General features: G+C 36.2%; 1 protein-coding gene across 4 annotated transcripts in view; it reads left to right on the top strand.

Annotated features, from left to right (window-relative positions):
• The first annotated feature begins 6,682 nt into the window (after positions 1 to 6,682).
• The window catches only part of LOC306869736 (hexokinase-2-like), a 56,001-nt gene continuing 42,746 nt past the window's right edge, over positions 6,683 to 19,937 (top strand). For 3 of the 4 annotated variants that reach the window (XR_013784197.1, XR_013784198.1, XM_079416623.1), the window contains exons 1-2: positions 6,705 to 6,928; positions 13,921 to 14,083. Coding sequence is in view for 2 of the 4 variants with exons in the window: in XM_079416623.1 (XP_079272749.1) it covers positions 6,866 to 6,928; positions 13,921 to 14,083 (226 nt within the window). In the remaining 2 variants the exon portion in view is untranslated. Of the gene's footprint in view, positions 6,929 to 13,920; positions 14,084 to 19,937 lie in introns of all 4 variants that reach the window. The other variant, XM_079416624.1, reaches the window with a different exon arrangement.

The raw sequence follows: 19,937 nt of genomic DNA, 5'->3' as shown, positions 1-19,937 counted from the left end.
TGTGTACAATGATATCTACTGCTGTATTATTGATGTTGTGGGCCTATATTTCTGCTGGAGGTCCTGGACATCTTGTTTAGACACATGACATCATGGATTCTATCAAATAACTACAGATAAAAATATCAATAAGTGACTGACTCAGATACAAACTATATACCAAATCTAAATCTTGGTGTTCTGGCACCTTATTTAAAGCCATACGTGAAACACTTTGGTGTGGTGTTGGACAGTCCCCTAAAGCTTGACAGAAAAGTAAATCAAACCGTGAAGTCAAGTTTTATAATTTGCGAACCCTGGTAAAAATTAAGTCCTTTCTTTCTTTTGCTAACTTTGAAAGAGTAATCCATGCTTTTATCTCCACGAGGCTTGATTATTGTAACTCTCTTTATTTGGGGATCAGTCAGTCCTCCTTAAATCGCCTTCAGATGGTCCAGAATGCGGCTGCAAGAGTCCTGACGGGAGCTCGAAAATGTGAGCAGATTACCCCTATCCTTCAGTCGTTACACTGGTTACCTGTGTGCTACAGGATTCATTTTAAAGTGCTTTTATTGGTTTTTAAGTCTTTAAATGGTCTAGCACCCGGTTACCTCTCGGATCTCTTGATAGATCATCAACCTGCAAGAGCTCTTAGGTCTGCCAACTTAAGGCTCTTAGTGGTTCCTAGAACCAGACTCAAGTCTAGGGGTGATCGAGCATTCGCCGTAGCTGCTACGAGACTTTGGAATAGTCTTCCTACAGAAATCAGAACCGCCCCTACACTATCCAATTTTAAATCCAGGTTAAAAACGTTTTTATTTGATCTGGCTTATTATTCGCGATGGGCATGTGCCCTGCGTCTTGCAGTTTTATTTGTGACCTTGTCGTCGTTATTAATTCTGTCTGTGGTTACTTACTTTGTACAGCACACTGGTCAACGGTAGTTGTGTTTAGTGGTGCTTTATAAATAAATTGACTGTTAGAAATCTTATAATGGAGCATGTTTGGATCTTCCAACCGTACAATAATCCAAACACAAACCACAAAAATGGGTCACTGAGCACAAAACCAAGCTTCTGCTGGCCATTCCAGTCCTCTGACCTGAACCCTGTAGAAAATGAGTGAGGTGAACTGAAGAGAAGAAGCACCGTCATGGAGCTGTGAATCTGAAGGATCTGGAGAGATTCTGGATGAAGGAATGGTCTCTGATCTCTTGTCAGGTGTTCTCTAACCTCATCAGGCATTATAGGAGAACATTTAGAGCTGTTAAACTGACAAATGGAGGTTTCTAAAAGTATTGAATAAAAGGGTGCCGTTAATTGTTACCAATGTGTATTAAAGAAAAACATTTCATAATGATATTTCCCCCCATTTTAAATTCTTATTATCCAATGAAAGGTTTGATTACTTACTACTAGCCTAAGTTTTGGCTTACTGGCTTGTCCATAGAGATTCTTAATGGGATGATTTAAAAAAAAAAAAAAAACATTGAAATGACATTGTAGGTAATGACATTTGTTGACTTCTTGTTAGGAACAGTTACAGACCTCACATCCTCCATGCTCCAGAGATCAGAGCAGTCAGTCTCCAAGCTGGAGCAGTTGATTCCAGTCTCCAGCAAAACATTTGCAGCCCCATTACTCTGCAAAAACAAAAACAAAAAAACATATATACATATATATAAAAAAAAACAGTACAGTGGGAGTGAAGTGTAACAGAGGGAATGAGTGACTCATGGTGGCAGAGGTGTGTTTGAGCACGGCTGACAGGAGCCGGATGTGGAAAACTGAAATCCCTCAAATGTAAGAAATCCTGTGGCCCTGACAACATAAAATGAGATGCATGAAAACAGCTCTCCTGAACTTCAGATTGCACTAAAACTTTTCAATTTGATTGAGTTCAGGCGTTTCTCCTGAGGTCTGGAACACAGGACTCATCTCTCCTATCTTTAAAAGTGGAGACAAAACAGATCCTAATAACTACAGAGGGATGTGTGTAACCAGTAATTTGGCAAAAGTATTTTGCTCTATAATCAACTCTCGGATTTCATCTTTCTTAAAGCAGCACAATGTCATTAGCAAATCTCAAATTGGCTTCCTCCCTAAACATCGAACCACTGACCATATTCACACACTACACACATTAATAAATCAACATGTATTAAAGAAAGAGGGAAAAGTATTTGCATGCTTCATAGATTTTAAGAAGGCTTTTGACTCCATTTGGCATAATGGATTGTTTTATAAAATCATTCAAAGTGGCATAGGGGGTAAAATATGACTTAATTAAAACATGTATAACCAAAATAAGTGTACACCTGAGAAAAGATGATGCCAACCCCTCAGAGGATGCCAACGCTCAGACAACATTCAGAATTACCAAATTTGGCCATAAGTTAAATATATTAAGGTTCTGCAATATATAAATATATTGTGGAAACTTAAATTCCTGTAGAGCTGCTTTGCAACGATTTGTATCATAAAAAAGCGCTATACACATAAACTTGAACAATGAATCTCTAAAAATACACTTTGACCTTCAAAATAAACTCCAATGCTACTCAACCCTAAACAGAACCACTAAATTTGCCAATTATTTATTGATTAAACCATTTAAAGAAAGACAAACCCTCTCCAAATACAGATGAAGTAACCATAGAGAGAGGAAGACACAGACAAACATGGCCAGAGCGAGAGCAGAGGATCTGTAGACACTGATCTACAGCAAATAGAGGACGAGAAACACTTCCTGCTGATTTGTCCTAAATATCACAATGTGAGGGAAACATTTCTCCCCAGATCTGATCCCATCATTTACTGAACTTAGTGATTCTGAGAAAATACCCTTCTTACTTGGAGAAGATGATAACAGCTGCACTAGCTGCTAAATATGTATTAACCATTCACAATGATAGATATTACACATCATTAACTTCAAACTGACTTTATCTTTTCATTTATTTAGATGGATTTGTTTTGTGATATATATATATATATATATATATATATGTATAGTTGTTATAACACATTGTGTTACACAGTCATGCTAATAAAGCTGAATTGAAAATTGACAGACAGAGAGAGACAGAGAGAGAGAGAGAGAGAGAGAGAGAGAGAGAGAGAGAGAGAGAGAGAGAGAGAGAGAGAGAGACACACACACACCCCCTCAGTCTCTCCTTCGCGTTTGCGAGCTGTCGTCTCTTCACAGCTTTATCTCGGTCCTCGGTGTCGATATACTGACCGTCATCCAAGCGGACAAATTTGGCGATATCGACGTGAACTGGAAGCGAAGGCTCAGCGCTGTCGCGTAATAAAACATCCCCCATGAGCTCGCGCTCTGGGACCTTCATGAGACCCACCACAGCCCTGAACCTCCTGCTGCTCATCTCACCTGCATTCCTTCAAAACACTAACCGACACAAGCTTTCAGCGCAGTTCATCATTTAATATATCTGTGAAGAGACATAGCATTTCAATTGATCATATTGTAAAATCTATTGGTCTAGAAGTCTGCGAACTTACTGATGAAAGAAATCTATTTCAAACTAATGGCACCTGAGCGCAAGCTCCGCCCCCTGCACCTGCGATGATTGGCTGCAACATCGGGGTCTGGCCGCTAGATGGCGCTGTCTTTCTGCCAATGCATTTCACTCCACTGACACTCTTTTGAAGATTTGTGATGTGATTGAATGTTAAGCTCTTATTCTGCTGGCAGTGATGTTAATCTGTCTAACATCGTTATAAATCATATCAGCAACTAATAATAATAATAATGCATTGTTATGAGAAATAATAAAGAACAATAATTTGTTCAGAAACTTAATTATTCTTAAACACAACCAGCCTGACATTGAGTTTTTCCTTTTACAAATTCTTAGCGAAAGATTTTTAGTTTTGTTACTGAATAACAACAACAACAACATCCTATCTGAAAGCTGTTAATATCGGCCCGTTCATATTTTTGCAGCAAAGAAAATACAAACATGACTGCAGCAGATTGCATTTGCATAAACTTTGTATCTTCATGCGTGCATTGTTATTTATTTTTGCCTTTCTTCCCTTTCATTTGGTAGCAAAAGACACACTTAAAAATCTATCTCCACTTCTTCATTCAGTGAAACTGTCTCTGGTCATGAACGTATATGTTCACTGATGATAATTACACAAGCACACAAAAAAGCTCATTATCACCGCTTTAAAAAAAATATCCTTTATGAATCAGTTCTATGGAAATGAGTCATTTGTGCAATGCACTGTGGTTAAAAAAAGACACTGCATACTTATACTTAATTATGTACTTTACTTCAGAGTGTCTTAATATTGCTGGAAATATTCCTAGCAAAGTTCATTCATAAGAATAACTGTGTGGAGTGCAAACATCCCGTTCAGCTTCATTACTTTCCGGTTAAATCCATAAAACCACACCTAAGTCCAACACAATAAATGATGCAAACATGTCCATCAAGCACTTGAATGATGGTGTGAGAGTGAATCAAATATTATCTATCTCAAACTCTCTGCTGGACAGTAGAATATATCTCCCATAGTCACAATTACTCATGGGCTAATGTCTTATTTTTCCATGCCTTGGACACAAAGCTCAAAGAGGCTTTTTTCTTTTTCTCTTTTTATTTATGAAACAATTTTATTCATCACCAAAGAAGACATTCATGACAATGTGACCACAATTTATTTATTTATTTTTAAGGAACACTTTTTAGGAAATAAATTGCATTTAAATTTTTCAAACCATATAGAACAAAAATATAGGCTAAATTTCCAAAAAGTCACATATGTTGCATATTAGTTGTTTGATCATTTAATATGTATCGCAATGGAGAAGAAACAACTGATGTAAATAAAAATATATAAATAAGTGACAAAAAGCCACCATTGATTTTATGGCACAAAAACTGAAAACTATTCAGAAAGTGGGCTCGTGTATTTCATGCAAGAGGCTGTAGGTGTCCTATGAGTTTGTGAACAATTGAGTTGCATTCGTAGGCTTGGAATCTGATCAGCTGCTGTCTTACATTAATGCAGCTGTGGGACGTCAGGAACTTAATCTGATAACAGAGGACCGGCTCTTCTGTGAATTTATAATCATACTATCTCAAATCTAGTGAGCAGAAGTGGTGTTGCATGTATTTCTAAAGTCTGTCTCAGTAATGAACTTACATTGCTTTGGCCAAATCTCAGATTAGGAAAGACTGCGACAGAATGCCATGTGATGTATATATAATTATAATGAATATATATCAAATCTAGCAACAAATTCCATGGCAGGTTTGTAACAGATGGTCACATGGTTTTTTTAGACACATTTCCAGGGATTTCTGACCTTATGAACTCTGGTTTAGATCTATGATGTGTGAGCTAAAACATCTAACTTCCCAAATGTGTGGGTGGACAATTGAAGGGCTTGAAATCAAGACGCTGCTGCAGAGAAAAATAGTCATAATGAAACTATTGCTGGTAATTATGTAATATGCTCTAAAGGAGACGTGCCTAGTTGCACATCTACATCTGGTCAGGTTATACAGAGAATCTATGGATTATTTGAATTATGAGAACTGAATTAATTATAAACTCTTCACATAAAAAACTACAAAAAGTAGTTTTCTTACTATGGTGGTTTTCCAGAACAAATATCTATGCATTCACTGCAGGCAAAAACACTATTTCATGCACCTGTCAAGTTTGAGATTTGGGGCTTTTTGGTTTTTCATAAAGCGTGACTAGTGGAAAGAAAACATCTAAAGTGTTTCTATTCGTAGATTTCCATTACAATACATATTTTTAAAGGCTGTTTTCTCAAAATGAGTTTTTTTCTCCTACACTGAGCCATAAATCTCCACTTCAGTAGCACTTACACACACTAAACGTTACATTTTTATTCCTATAGTCTATATCCTGAAGGTTTTTACAGAGGGATTTGTTCATATATGATTTGCTTGATTATGTACAACATTTTAATCCCCCAAAAATTGTGAAAATATAGGGTTTTCTGTCTGTTCTAAGCATTTTCTGAATTATGGAATGACAAAATTCCAACATTTGACTCTAATATGTTAAAAAAAATAAAATAAAATGAACAAGAATTTTGAAACTGACATCATCCAGTTTAGATTAGCACATATTTAATTAAATAATGACTCATTTGCATGTCTAAACATTTGATAAAACTTGTAATACATAAAATGTTTGCAATTATCAATATAATCAATCAGCTTATTCACCTGCAGTGTCTCGCCTTATGTTCAAAACCAAGGGGTAAAAAAATAAACATATTTTCCCCTTGAATGAAATACATTTTCTTATTCTTAAGTTAAAGCTCACTTAATTTGGATGTTTTCAAGAAAACAAGAGCACTACGAATCCTTAATCTTGCTGCAGCCTAGACCAAATATACACAGCATTCATTTATTCCTAAATGCATCAAATAAAACATTACACACATGAAAATCCGCATCTCATTGTGTTTAACTTGAGCTTCCAGTGACAAATGAAAAAAAACTACTTTTTTTCATTTAAAAGTATTTATAAAGCACGTTATGTTTTATAAATGTAAAAATATATGTATTTTATATTTATCGTGGTAGCTTGAGAGTCTGGGTGGGGGGCGTTCCAAAATCTCACACGCCTTCCTCGTGGCCAATCAGCGGCAAGGATCTCAGTGACGTAAGCTTAGTCAAATTACTAGTGTGTGAAGTGGGTGGAATTAACAGTGACATCATTTCCAGCATCATCCCGGATAACACAAGACCAAGAGAGAGTTTGAGAAACTTGAAGAACATGAGTACATGCCAAAAGTGACTTACAATCAGTTGAGAACACACCCAGCACACATTTAAGAAGTTTAAGAGACCCAAAGCAGACAGAAGACGATGATCGCGTCTCATTTACTGGCATACTACTTCACCGAGCTTCAACATGACCACATCCAGAAAGTAAGTAGCCTACAGCAGCCGGCTTATCGATGTTTTATCGACTTAATCAGGCCTATGGATGAGTGGAGATCGTTATGATGTTAGTTTGTTATTATAGTGAGTGCTTCACATCCTCGAACAGACACACGTGTTTGTGACAGCGAGGTCACTTAACACAAGATAACAGCATAATCATACCCATACCAGACTCTGGCCTCCGATATTGAATTAATACCCAGTTATATTAATGTCATATCTCAAATTGACACATGAATTCCGCGCGTCAGCCGCAAACCGACAGTTTCCGCGTTTTTAAAGTAAGACTTGGGGAGCCCTCGTAGTTTGAGAACTGATAACCTCGGAAATCAACACAAAAATGAATTTGGAGAAACTTACCTGGCGAGTTTTTGTGGCGCTTCCTGCCACGACTCACCTTTAGCGCGCGTTACCACGGTAACCTGACACTCTAGAGCCCCGCCAGTCACGTGTCACTCGTCTACGCGCGACTTCAGAGTGTTTCACTGTAACAAAGCCGTGCCGTGACCTCAGTGACCTCGGATACATTGTAACCAGTGTTGGGAAGTAACTAGTTACATGTAACAGAATTACGTAATTACAAAATAAATATAACTGTAATCTGTTAAAAAAGTAATTAAATTACAATGTTAACGATTTCAGAGGGGGCTACATATGAATATTGATTGATTTCTTTCTCAAATTGCATTGACTGCTTTAGAATATAAAACAGCAGTGTTTCAGAGTTTAGGACATGTTTATACCATAACTGTTTTACTTCCTATTTGGGGTTGTGTATGCTTTATTTATTTAAGATGTTTTCTGTCATAGTTATGCAAAGATTTGATTTCAAAAACGGTTTCATGAACTATATCTTGTTATGGTTTTAAACCTGTATTTAACCTCAAAATGACCTCAAAGTAAAAAGAGCTGCTAAATCTGATTTAGTGGTGGCTGTGCTTTAATACCATGATATTTCTACATCTTGCACCTGCCCTCCTACACATGCCACCGTTTATAGTGTTATGTGCTAAAACATCATTTGTGTTCACACAGTAACAGAATAGAGTTGACAGCACTGTTTTAGAGTTTGGTTATAAACGGCATCAACGACCATTCTGCATTTCTTTCTTTTGCACGTTCCACCCATGAAAATCAGTGGGCTTAAACAACATTGGACCTTATTAACGTTAATTGTGTGGACAGTAAATCTATACTGAGACATTTTAAAAATATCTTTGTGTTTTACAGAAAAATAAATATGTGAAGTGTGGAATACAGTCATAACATTCTTTACATAATCTTGTGTCAGAGCAAGAGTCCAAAACTACCCTGATTCATTGAATTCCTTTCCATCCATGTATTTGTTTGAGAATTTTTGAAAAGCGCATTAAAAATGCTGGATGAAAATGCCAAGATGCACAAAATTTTGAACTGTGAATTAAAAAAATGTACATGCTCAGTCGAGGCGGGTAAACGTGCATAAACAGCGATGGAAATGCATGTACCGAATAAATAAAATAAAGTAAAAAAACTTGCAATTGTGCCTCAGCAGATCATGTGATTGGATAATTGGACTAAGCAGCGCAGCAAACTCGTTGCACACCATCTCAAATGTTGTTTTAATAATCCTGAAATGCTTGAGCTAAAGACTGTCATCAAAATGATTTGGTATAACTGCCTCCCAGAACTGTTTTGTCATGTTATCAAGCGTTCCCAAACATCTGCAAACGTGAGAGAACTTGACGCTGTTACGTTGATGCTCTTCATCCAAGCGTTCTGAGATGCAAGTCATTTATTATGTAGAACAAACGAGCCATACGCTTTGCCACTTGCACTTAGTTTTCTTTTTTTATTCTTAAAACTTTGCATCGATTTCTCAGGAACTGACAATTTTGTTCACTTAAACACACAGGATGGAAACGGGGCGTATTATCAAATGCTTTGTGTGATGTTCCAATTTTCTGCAAATTAAATTCACAACTTGAATGGAAAGTTAGCTATTGAAAATTTAATCAAAAATGACCATGCCATGTAATATCAGCTAGAAAACATTTCTGAGAAAATGTATAATGAAATGAAACTACTTGTTTTAAGTGTCTCAAGTGTGGAGGTGCTTTATAAGGTGGGAGCAGGGCCCTGACCTTGAAACAGTTTTGTTCGTGTTTGTCGATTTTGTAGATTAATGGTTGAATAAGCAGTTGTCCGCTTTGAGCTCTGCTGATTTCTGCTGCAGCGTTATGTTGTATTATTGGAGCTGTCTGTATATGAAGCGGTAAAATATTCTGCCGGGATTGATATTCCTTTTCAATCATTCATTGCACAGACTCTGACCTTCCTCATGTGCTGACATTATTACACACTTGAGTTCTAGAGTGGAGAAATGTCTTGTGCAAATGAAACGAGTTTCCTTCATCTTAAGGATCCTCATTTCTTCTGCTTTGTTATTGTGTGGATGCACTCTGATGTTTGGCCATGCATGTGTTGGGGTTAAAATCAAGCGAAACGTGATGCTGGTGTTGAAATTGGTGCGTAATTGGAAAGGTGTGGAGTTCAGCCCTGAATAGAATTGACCACAGGGCAGACAAATGATTGAAGTAATTACTTTTATCAGCAGCATTGAAGACCTATAACTGAACAATGTTCTTAAACACTTATAAAACAGTATAGGGAGATTTAACACTGGATATATTTTTGGATTCTTGACTTTTCTGACAAAAACCATCAGCTTACTGGGCAATACATCTGGTTGACATAAACCTTGCACTTCTGATGATATTTGATGGATATCTAAGCGTTGATGTATTTGCACTGGAAATGCTTTTAAAATTTTTTTTATTTTTTTTTTATTTATTTCAGACTAACCATCTTTTTAACATTGTGGTCGAGCAGATTTGAATGGAAGAATGAAATGCAGGAAATATAACTACATTAATATGATTAGTATATTATTAAAGTCTTTGCATTTTATTAAATTAAAATGATCAGCGCATGATTTTCACTAAATGAGCACAAAGGATTATATTTCCTATTTTTCATAAATCTGTTTGATTTTAAAAATGCCACAAAGACCTGTTTTTTTTTTTTGAAGCAGATGCAATTAAATGAATCAAGTACCAACTGCAATGCTGTTTTTACTCCTCAAGTTTAAGCCAAAGATTATTAAAATATCTCTTAACACAATAATTATATACTCGTTCATGTGTACTATGGTCACATACGGTATGTAATTTACATCAGCCTTGCTGTTCATTCATTGAATCTGATATTTCCAGAGCTATTTGAGAACGGAGACATGACCTTGAATTCACAGGGTCTCTCTCTCTCTCTCTCTCTCTCTCTCTCTCTCTCTCTCTCTCTCTCTCTCTCCTCTCTTCTCTCTCTCTCTCTCTCTCTCTTTGGGATCAGGCATGTTGTTTTGGGGCCCTGTGCGTTAGGAACATGGGTTGATTTGTTTACCATCTGATCTTACTCCCCATGTTTCTAATGTTGGGCAGCTGTATGATGTTTTGTCCGCTGTCATATTCTAAAAACAGCCTGTCGACTTTCACATCTCACTGTAGTTCTTAGTATTTCCCAAGACGAACCATTTTTCCTGCTGAGATAGAATAGTGTGACTGTAAATGCTGTCCACAGCATGCTTTCTATAGATATCTGCTAGCCTCAGAATATGTGCTATTTAACAGAGACTCAAACCATTATTGAGCTGAAATTGCGGACAGAGCTAGTTCGGCTGTCAGTCATTAAACATACTGCCACAGACCTCAGAAAACAAGCTGCATTTCTTTTACAATCTGGAAGGATGTTGGCTACAGAGGCTGTTTCTTCATATAATATAACAGCAATCAGGAACTTCTCTGATGAAGCCACCGTCTGACCTTTGGGTGAAATCTAATATGGGACATTCCAGCTTCCCTTTCTTGTGAAAGATTCTTCCGCTGGTATCACGACTGTAAGAATAAGCGGATGGTTTCAGATTACTACTGGCCTTCAGAGAAAAGCAGGTCTTTGATTGGCAGAGCCAGGCAGTGTGATTACTTTTGGAACAAAACGCTACATTGTGTTCCATCCCTGTTATTTCATGCTGATCTAGTCTACCAGTCAAAGTTTAAAGAAATCTCTTCTGCTCACCAAGCCTGCATTTATTTGATCCAAAGTACAGCAAAAGCAGTAAAATTGTGAAATATTTTTACTATTTAAAAATAACTGCTTTCTATTTGAATATATTTTAAAATGTAATTTATTTCTGTGATGCGCAGCTGTATTTTCAGCATCATTACTCCAGTCTTCAGTGTCACATGATCTTCAGAAATCATTCTAATATGCCTTGTGTACCCCTGTGATGTTTGTACTGGCTACTGTATACAGGCACCAGGGCACCACACAGACTTTATTAAAGAATTTGCTGATTTTCTATCTGAGTTAGTACTGGCTGCAGATAAAGTCTTAATTGTTGGCGATTTTAATATCCATGTCGATAATGAAAAAGATGCATTAGGATCAGCATTCATAGACATTCTGAACTCTATTGGGGTTAGACAACACATTTCAGGACCTACTCATTGTGGAAATCATACTGTAGATTTAATACTGTCATATGGAATTGATGTTAATGGTGTTGAAATTCTGCAGCAAAGCGATGATATATCAGCTCATTATCTAGTCTTGTGTAAACTCCATATAGCTAAAACTGTAAATTCTACTCCTTGTTACAAGTATGGTAGAACCATCACCTCTACCACAAAAGACTGCTTTGTAAGTAATCTTCCTGATTTATCTCAATTCCTCAGCAAATCCAACAGCGCAGAAAAACTTGATGATGTAACAGAAACTATGGACTCTCTCTTTTCTAGCACTTTAGATACAGTTGCTCCTTTACGCTTAAGGAAGATCAAAGAAAACAGTCTGACTCCGTGGTACAATGAGTACACTCGCACTCTAAAGAGAGCAGCCCGGAAAATGGAAAAACAAATCTAAGAGGTATTTCGTATAGCCTGGCGGGAAAGTGCCCTATCCTACAGAAAAGCATTAAAAACGGCTAGATCTGATTACTTTTTGTCTCTTCTAGAAGAAAACAAACATAACCCCCGGTATTTATTCAATACAGTCACTAAATTAACGAAACATAAAGCATCAACAGGTGTTGGCATTTCCCAAAAGCACAGCAGTAATGACTTTATGAACTACTTTACTTCCAAGATCGATACTATCAGAGATAAAATTGTAACCATGCAGCCGTCAGCTACAATATCGCATCAGATAGTGCACTATAGATCCCCTGAGGAACAATTCCACTCATTCTCTACTATAAATTTGTTAAATCTGCTAAACCAACAACATGTATGTTAGACCCTATTCCATCTAAACTACTAAAAGAGCTGCTTCCAGAAGTCATAGATCCTCTTTTGGCTATTATTAATTCATCACTGTCATTAGGATATGTCCCCAAAACCTTCAAATTGGCTGTTATTAAGCCTCTCATTAAAAAACTACAACTTGACCCCAAAGATTTAGTTAATTACAGACCGATTTCAAATCTCCCTGTTCTATCAAAGATACTAGAAAAGAAGTATCCTCGCAATTATATTCCTTCTTAGAGAAATATAGTATTTGTGAGGAATTCCAGTCAGGATTTAGACCGTATCATAGTACTGAGACTGCTCTCATTAGAGTTACAAATGACCTGCTCTTATCATCTGATCGTGGTTGTATCTCTTTATTAGTGCTACTGTATATTAGCGTTGCGTTCGACACTATCGACCACAACATTCTTTTAAATAGACTAGAACACTTTGTTGGCATTAGTAGAAGTGCATTAGCATGGTTCAAATCGTATTTATCTGAAAGCCATCAGTTCGTAGCAGTGAATGAAGAGATATCATATCGATTATAAATGCAGTACGGAGTACCTCAAGGCTCAGTACTAGGGCCGTTACTTTTCACACTTTACATGTTACCCTTGGGAGATATTATCAGCAGACATGGTGTTAGCTTTCACTGTTATGCTGATGATACTCAGCTCTATATTTCTTCGCGGCCCGGTGAAACACCAAATTGAGAAACTTATGGAATGCATAGTCGATATAAAAAACTGGATGACGAGTAACTTCTTACTGCTAAATTCTGAAAAAACAGAGGTGTTAATTATCAGACCTAAAAACCCCACAAGTAATAACCTAGAACACTATCTAACACTTGATGGCTGCTCTGTCAATTCTTCTTCATCAGTTAGGAACCTAGGTGTGCTGTTTGATAGCAATCTTTCATTTGGAAGCCATGTTTCTAGCATCTGTAAAACTGCTTTTTTCCATCTCAAAAACATTTCTAAATTGCGACCTATGCTCTCAACGTCAAATGCAGAAATACTAATTCATGCGTTTATGACCTCAAGGTTAGACTATTGAGGTGAAAATTAATATGAATAAGTTAATGGAAAAATCTGCTCATACCTAAAATATTAAATTAGTTAGAAACTACATCATGCTAGCAAAACAAATTGTGGAGAGTTTAGGGCTGTCACTAACGATTATTTTGGTAATCGAGTAATCAGTTGATTATTCTGAGCATTAATCGAGTATTCAGATATTTATAATAATTTTTTAGTGATAAAAATAGACCTAAGCGAACATTAGCCTTAACAATGACTTAAAATACACATATAATAGCAATTTGACAAAATTGTTAGTTCAAATGAAGTATCAAAAGCAAGTAATCATATGGTTTTATTGAACAAAACTGTTAACATGTATAATGTATTATAAACAATAGAGCTAATGTACATTACGCATAATAAAAAATGACTGCGGATTGTTTTTACACTTTACTGCACGATCTAATCCTTGTTTAATATGGACTAAACAACATTTAACTCAAATGTCCACTTAATCTTAAATATTTGGCCATTTTTTTACAACAGAAATGCTACAGCCGCTGTAATTTCTTGAATATGTGGATATCAAAATGTACAGGAAAAACTCCCCCTTCATTTATTTCTTCAGGTGGATAAGTACCTTTATCACATGCGGCTGTCCAATGAGAACCTGATGGACGTGTCCAAGCGCTTCAGGAGAGAGATGGATAAAGGACTGGGTCGAGACACTAACCCAACCGCAGCCGTAAAGATGCTCCCCACCTTCGTCCGCTCCACACCTGATGGCACAGGTGAGGACGATGAGATTGTGACATGCACAGATGATGAATGCATTATCAAAATAGCCTAAGACATTCAGGCTTTGCCTTTCACAATGCCAAATCGTATCTGGACACTTAAGCTGCACTTAGAAATGTAGGATGATTTCAGGTAAAATAGGCCACTTTTAACTCAATTTTCTAAAAGTGGCTCAATTGAGCTGAATTAATTGAATTTCAGGGCATTTGATATGAAAAGGTTCTCTAGCGACACCTGCAAACAAATAATGCTACAGCTTCACTTTTCCTTTGACATCCAACCAAGTGTTCTCAAGGTAATTTGTGATGTATGCATGAAGTGAGTTCTCAAGTTCTCACAGGTGTCTTACCAGAATAAATACTACCATTTTTTATTTTTTTTTATGTTTTTGAAAGAAGTCTCTTATACTCCCCATGACTGTTTAAAAAATTCATTTAAAACAGTAATATTGTGAAATAGTATTACAATTCCAAACAATTATTTTCTGTTTGAATATCTGTTAACCTGTAATTTATTTCTGTGATCAAAGCTGTGTTTTCAGCATCATTACTCCAGTCTTCAGTGTCACATGATCCTTCAGAAATCATTCTAATATGCTGATTTGCTGCTCAAAAAACTCTTGTCAATGTTGAAAACTAAAGATTTTTTTTGTGACCTGCCGATACCGATTTTTGCCGATTCCGATTTTTTCTAAAAACTATAATTGACAGCATATACAAGCAAAATCTATACTTTTTTTAATGCAAAAAACAAAACAAAAATACAATCCTTTATATAATTAAAAAAATATTAGAAACATTAAATTCCCCCAATCTGGACAAAGTTACAGATGTTCTCTCACTTAAACAACTCTCAAAACGGTAATGGTAAACCTTTTTTTTTTTTTTTTTTAAATAAAAAAAAAAAAAAAAGTATTATAAATGTATTTAATGTCGCTTTTAATCCATTTAATGTATCCTTTTTGAAGAAAAAGTATTAATTTATTTTAAAACAAAATCTTTTGAAAAACAATGTTGTGACCAAATACAGTGCTTTGAACAGTTATACATTCAAACTGAGCAAACATTTTAAGTTTTGCTTAAAAACGTTACGCCTGATATTGTGATGTCTAATGTAATGACATTTATGTTTTTTTGAGAGTTGCTTAAATTTCCAATTTCTTAAGACCTTTGAATGTGAACAACATTCATTTGAAATTAGTCCTGGCAACATTTAATCACGATTAATCGCATCCAAAATAAGTGAAAATAAGTTTTTGTTTATATAATATATGTGTGTACTGTCAAGTCACCTTTATTTATATAGCACTTTTAACGATACAGATTGTGTCAAAGCACTTAACAGTATCAGATTGGAGGATAGTGTCAGTAATGTATAATAATAAGATTAAACACTCAATGTTCAGTTAAAGGCATTTCATTATTGAGTTCAGAGATCTCATTGTCTAGCTCAGTTTAGTTTAAATAGTATCTGTGAAATCAAATTGACGATAATTGCTAGAAATTAAGTGTCCCCAACTGAGCAAGCCAGAGGCGACAGCAGCAAGGAACCAAAACTCCCTCTGTGACAGAATGGAGAAAAAACCTTGGGAGAAACCAGCCTCAGTCGGGGGGGAAGTTCTCCTCTGGCCAGGATATTATTGTTTAATTATTTTTTACTTATTGTTTTAATTAAAATTTTAAATGTATACATGTATTTATTTCTATTTTATATTGTTGCAATTTCTAACAATAATAGTATTATGTAGTTAGGTATTTTATTATATTTTTATTTATTTTCTTTTAGTTTTATTGTATTTAAGTCGAGGTCTTCACTGGGGATATGTCCCCGGGGCTCATCCAGGTGTCCCGGCCTCTGCCGACGATCAGAGAGACATCATCTCCCGGCGACGATCCACCATCTGATCCGGACACGGACTGAGAAACAGAATAAGAAAGAAACAGACAAATATTAGCGTAGATGTCAATCTTCTTACGATGTAACGAGTATATCGTGTGTTATGAGGAGTGTTCCCCCGTTCCGGTTGATCTAGTTAATGCAGTCTAACAATCCTTTAATAGATTTGAATATTAGAAGTGTATTAGTGTGTTATGTGTAAGCCAGGTTAAAGAGATGGGTCTTTAATCTAGATTTAAACTGACAGAGTGTGTCTGCTTCCAGAACAGTGTTAGGTAGATTGTTCCAGAGTTTGGGAGCTAAATAGGAAAAGGATCTCCCCCCCGCAGTTGATTTTGATATTCTAGGTATTATCAAATGGCCAGAGTTTTGAGATCGCAGCAGACGTGAAGGACTATAATGTGATAAGAGCTCACTCAAATACTGAGGTGCCAAACCATTCAGGGCTTTATAAGTAATTTAACAAGATCTTAAAATGTATACAATGTTTAATAGGGAGCCAGTGCTGTGTTGACAGAACCGGGCTAATGTGGTCATACTTCCTGGTTCTAGTAAGAACTCTAGCTGCTGCATTTTGAACCATTTGTAGTTTTTTGAACAAGCTGGAGTTTGTTTATTAAACGTGCAGAGCAACCACCCAACAAAGCATTACAATAATCTAACCTCGAGGTCATAAACACATGAACTATTGTGTATATTTATTATGTGTATATAAACACACACATACAGTATATATTTTGAAAATATTTACACTAATATATTTATATTCATATATATATTAGACATTACAACATATTTTTTCTTAAATATATACATGCATGTTTGTGTTTTTATATATACATCATAAATATACACAGTACACACACATAATGTAAACAAAAACTTATTTGATTAATCGCAATTAATCGTTTGACAGCACTATTCAAAATAAATTCCTAATATTAATGAGAAAATAAAACAATAAGCGAACAGAGCGTGTGTGTAATATTGTGAATTTAAAGCGTTTGTATCCAGCAGGAGTCTGCTTCCATGCAGGTCAAGTCAAGGATGGAGGTTTATTGTTGTCAGCATCCTACGAGGCACATATTGCTCTGTTCCTAAAAGTGTTGTGTTCTGTTTGTTGTGAGATGAAGAAATGATTGATCCAGCTCTCCAGGTGTGGTGTTATTGCCGGTTACTGTGTGTGTTGATGTGTGTGTGTGTGTGTGTGTGTGTGTTGATGTGAGTGTGTGTGTGTCGCAGCCTGATGCTGTCAGCAGTGTCTGAGGGATTTTTGCCGTTCACGCGGGATGAGACACTGTCTCAAGCGGAGTGTGAAAAGAATAACTGTACTCTGGTTCCGGGAAAGAATACCAGCACACAGAAATGCAGTCACGTGGGAGAGTGAGACACAAATCGCTGCTGGGAAGTGATGCCCAGGGAATGATGCTGATCTGTGAGAGTAAGCTGGATGTTTGCAATCGCTGCTTAGTCAGGGACTTGTAATGCAGCAGTCAAGATGCTCCTGTTTGCTCAGCTTTTGCTTTCTCATTCAAGGGTGCTTATAGATTTAAGCAACTTTCTTCTCACAAAACAGCTTTAGTGTATCATTTTAAATCTGTGATAAATTCTTATATTAATGACATGTGGCAGATAGAATGGCTATATGAAATAATGAAACCCTATTGTAAGAATTTTTTTTCTACTCATTTTAAATCTAGGTATGCATGTGACCCTGGAGAACATTTGTAGCAATAGCCAACAATATTTCCAATGGGTCAAAATTATCCATTTTTCTTTTATGCCAGAAATCATTAGATATTAAGTAAAGATCATGTTCCATGAAGATATTTTGTAAATTTTCTACCGTAAATATATCAAAACTTAATTTGAACAACTTTAAAGGCGATTTTCTCAATATTTAGATTTTTTTGCTCCCTCAGATTCCAGATTTTCAAATAGTTGTATCTCAGCTAAATAGTGTCCTATCATAACAAACCATACATCAATGGAGAGATTATGATGTGTAAATTGATTGGTTTTGTGGTCCAGGGTCACATATAAGGTGTATTTTAGGTCATATAAGACTTACACGTGGACATTATTTATTTAAAGGTGAAGAACCACCATCGTGCCTTATTTGCCAAACTAAAATGACTGTGAAGCATATTTTATTAGATTGTACTGTTTTTGATGTAAATAGACAGTGGTTTTATTCAGAGGTGTGTTTAACAGATTTATTTAAAAAGGTATCACCTGCATGTAATTTATCATTTTTGTGTGGCGTAGATCTGAAGTGTCTCTTAGAACTTTTTGTTAATTGTATACCTTGTGTAATTTATTTTGAGGTTGCCATGAAAATAGCCTTTATGACATTAAAAAGTGAACAAATAAATATCGCATCATTTTAAAATGAGTTCTCTTGGTTGTGTGCATGATGCCTGCAATAAAAAAAATAACTTGTAGGATTTACTTTGTAACAATTTGCACGAACACATTTTAAGTAAATTTTATTGCTACTGCTCTATACAATGCACTTACTATTGAACTTAACATTCATAAAGAAATTAAGTAAATATTACATAATTATATATAATTAAAATCTACATACCCAAGTTATGTAAATTTAACAAAGAAAATAAGTAATGTTAACTTGGCCAGTAAAAGTATTTTTTACTTTGACAGCTTACTTGGCAATACTTTGATTTTACTTAATATACACCTAATTATAACATGCTTTTAAAGTGTTTGTTGCTTAGAAACATCTAAATAAATAATACAATAGATATCATGTATTGAATTGAGTGCCACTATAGAATTTACTTGGTTTTTTTAATTACTGCTTGAACTAACTTTTTCATGTAGAAATTATATTTGTTTTTAGTGTTTACTTCACCACAGAATAATTTTTTGCACAGGATAACAAGTACGAAGGTCTGGCCTGTGTTTACACACATCTGCCCTCACCTTGTTAGCTCAACAAACGATTTCTTAAAGGCTTTTGAAAGGGGAAAGTCAAGTGTGTTAGGCATAGAAAAGCATGCAAGGACTAGTTTTATAGAGGTCTCATCATCACGAGAAAGCAAAATTGTAACTTCACTGTGAGGTTACAGAACATTTACATTTTGTCATTTTGCAGACACTTTTATCCAAAGCAACTTACAGTTGGGGAATACAAGAAGCGATTCATCTTGAAGAGGCAATCAGACAGAAGTGCTCGTAACACCAAGTCTCAGTCATTGCTCAAATAAGTACAAGCTAGCAAGGGAAAGAGAGAAAGATAGAGGGAAAGATTAAGTTTTTGAGTTGAAGTCAAGTAGTGCTGAAAGAGATGAGTTTTCAGTTGTTGCTTGAAGATTGCCAGGGATCGGGCGTTCCGGATAGGGGTGGGAAGATTATTCCAGCAGCCAGGAATGGTGAACGAGAATGATCTGGAGAGTGATTTTGAGCCTCTCTGTGATGGTATCACAAGGCGTCGCTCACTAGCAGATCTCAGACTTCTGGAGGGGATGTAGATTCGTAATAGTGAGTGGAAGTAGGAGGGTGCTGAGCCTGTGGTAGTTCTGCACGCAAGCATCAATATCTTGAACTTGATGCGAGCTTCCACTGAGAGGTGTAACATGGGCTCTTTTGGGCTCGTGGAAAACCAGTCGTGCCGCTGCATTCTGAATCATGTGTAGAGGTTTGATTGTGTTTGATGGCAGTCCACCCAAAAGAGCATTGCAGTAGTCCAGCCTGGAAATGACAAGGGCCTGGACAAGAAGTTGTGCAGCATGCTCTGTCAGAAAGGGCCTGATCTTTCCGATGTTGTGTAGTGCAAACCTGCAGGATCAAGCAGTCTTTGCAATGTGCTCTTTGAAGGTCAGCTGGTCATCAACGATTACACCAAGATTTCTGACCGAAGTTGATGGGGTAATCATTGATGAGCCGAACTGAATCGTGAAGCCCTGCTGTAGAGTCGGAGTGGCAGGG

This window comes from Barbus barbus (assembly GCF_936440315.1).
Source record: "Barbus barbus genome assembly, chromosome: 5".
In the NCBI taxonomy this organism is placed as follows: domain Eukaryota; kingdom Metazoa; phylum Chordata; class Actinopteri; order Cypriniformes; family Cyprinidae; genus Barbus; species Barbus barbus.
This window is presented reverse-complemented; position numbering and strand designations above follow the sequence as displayed.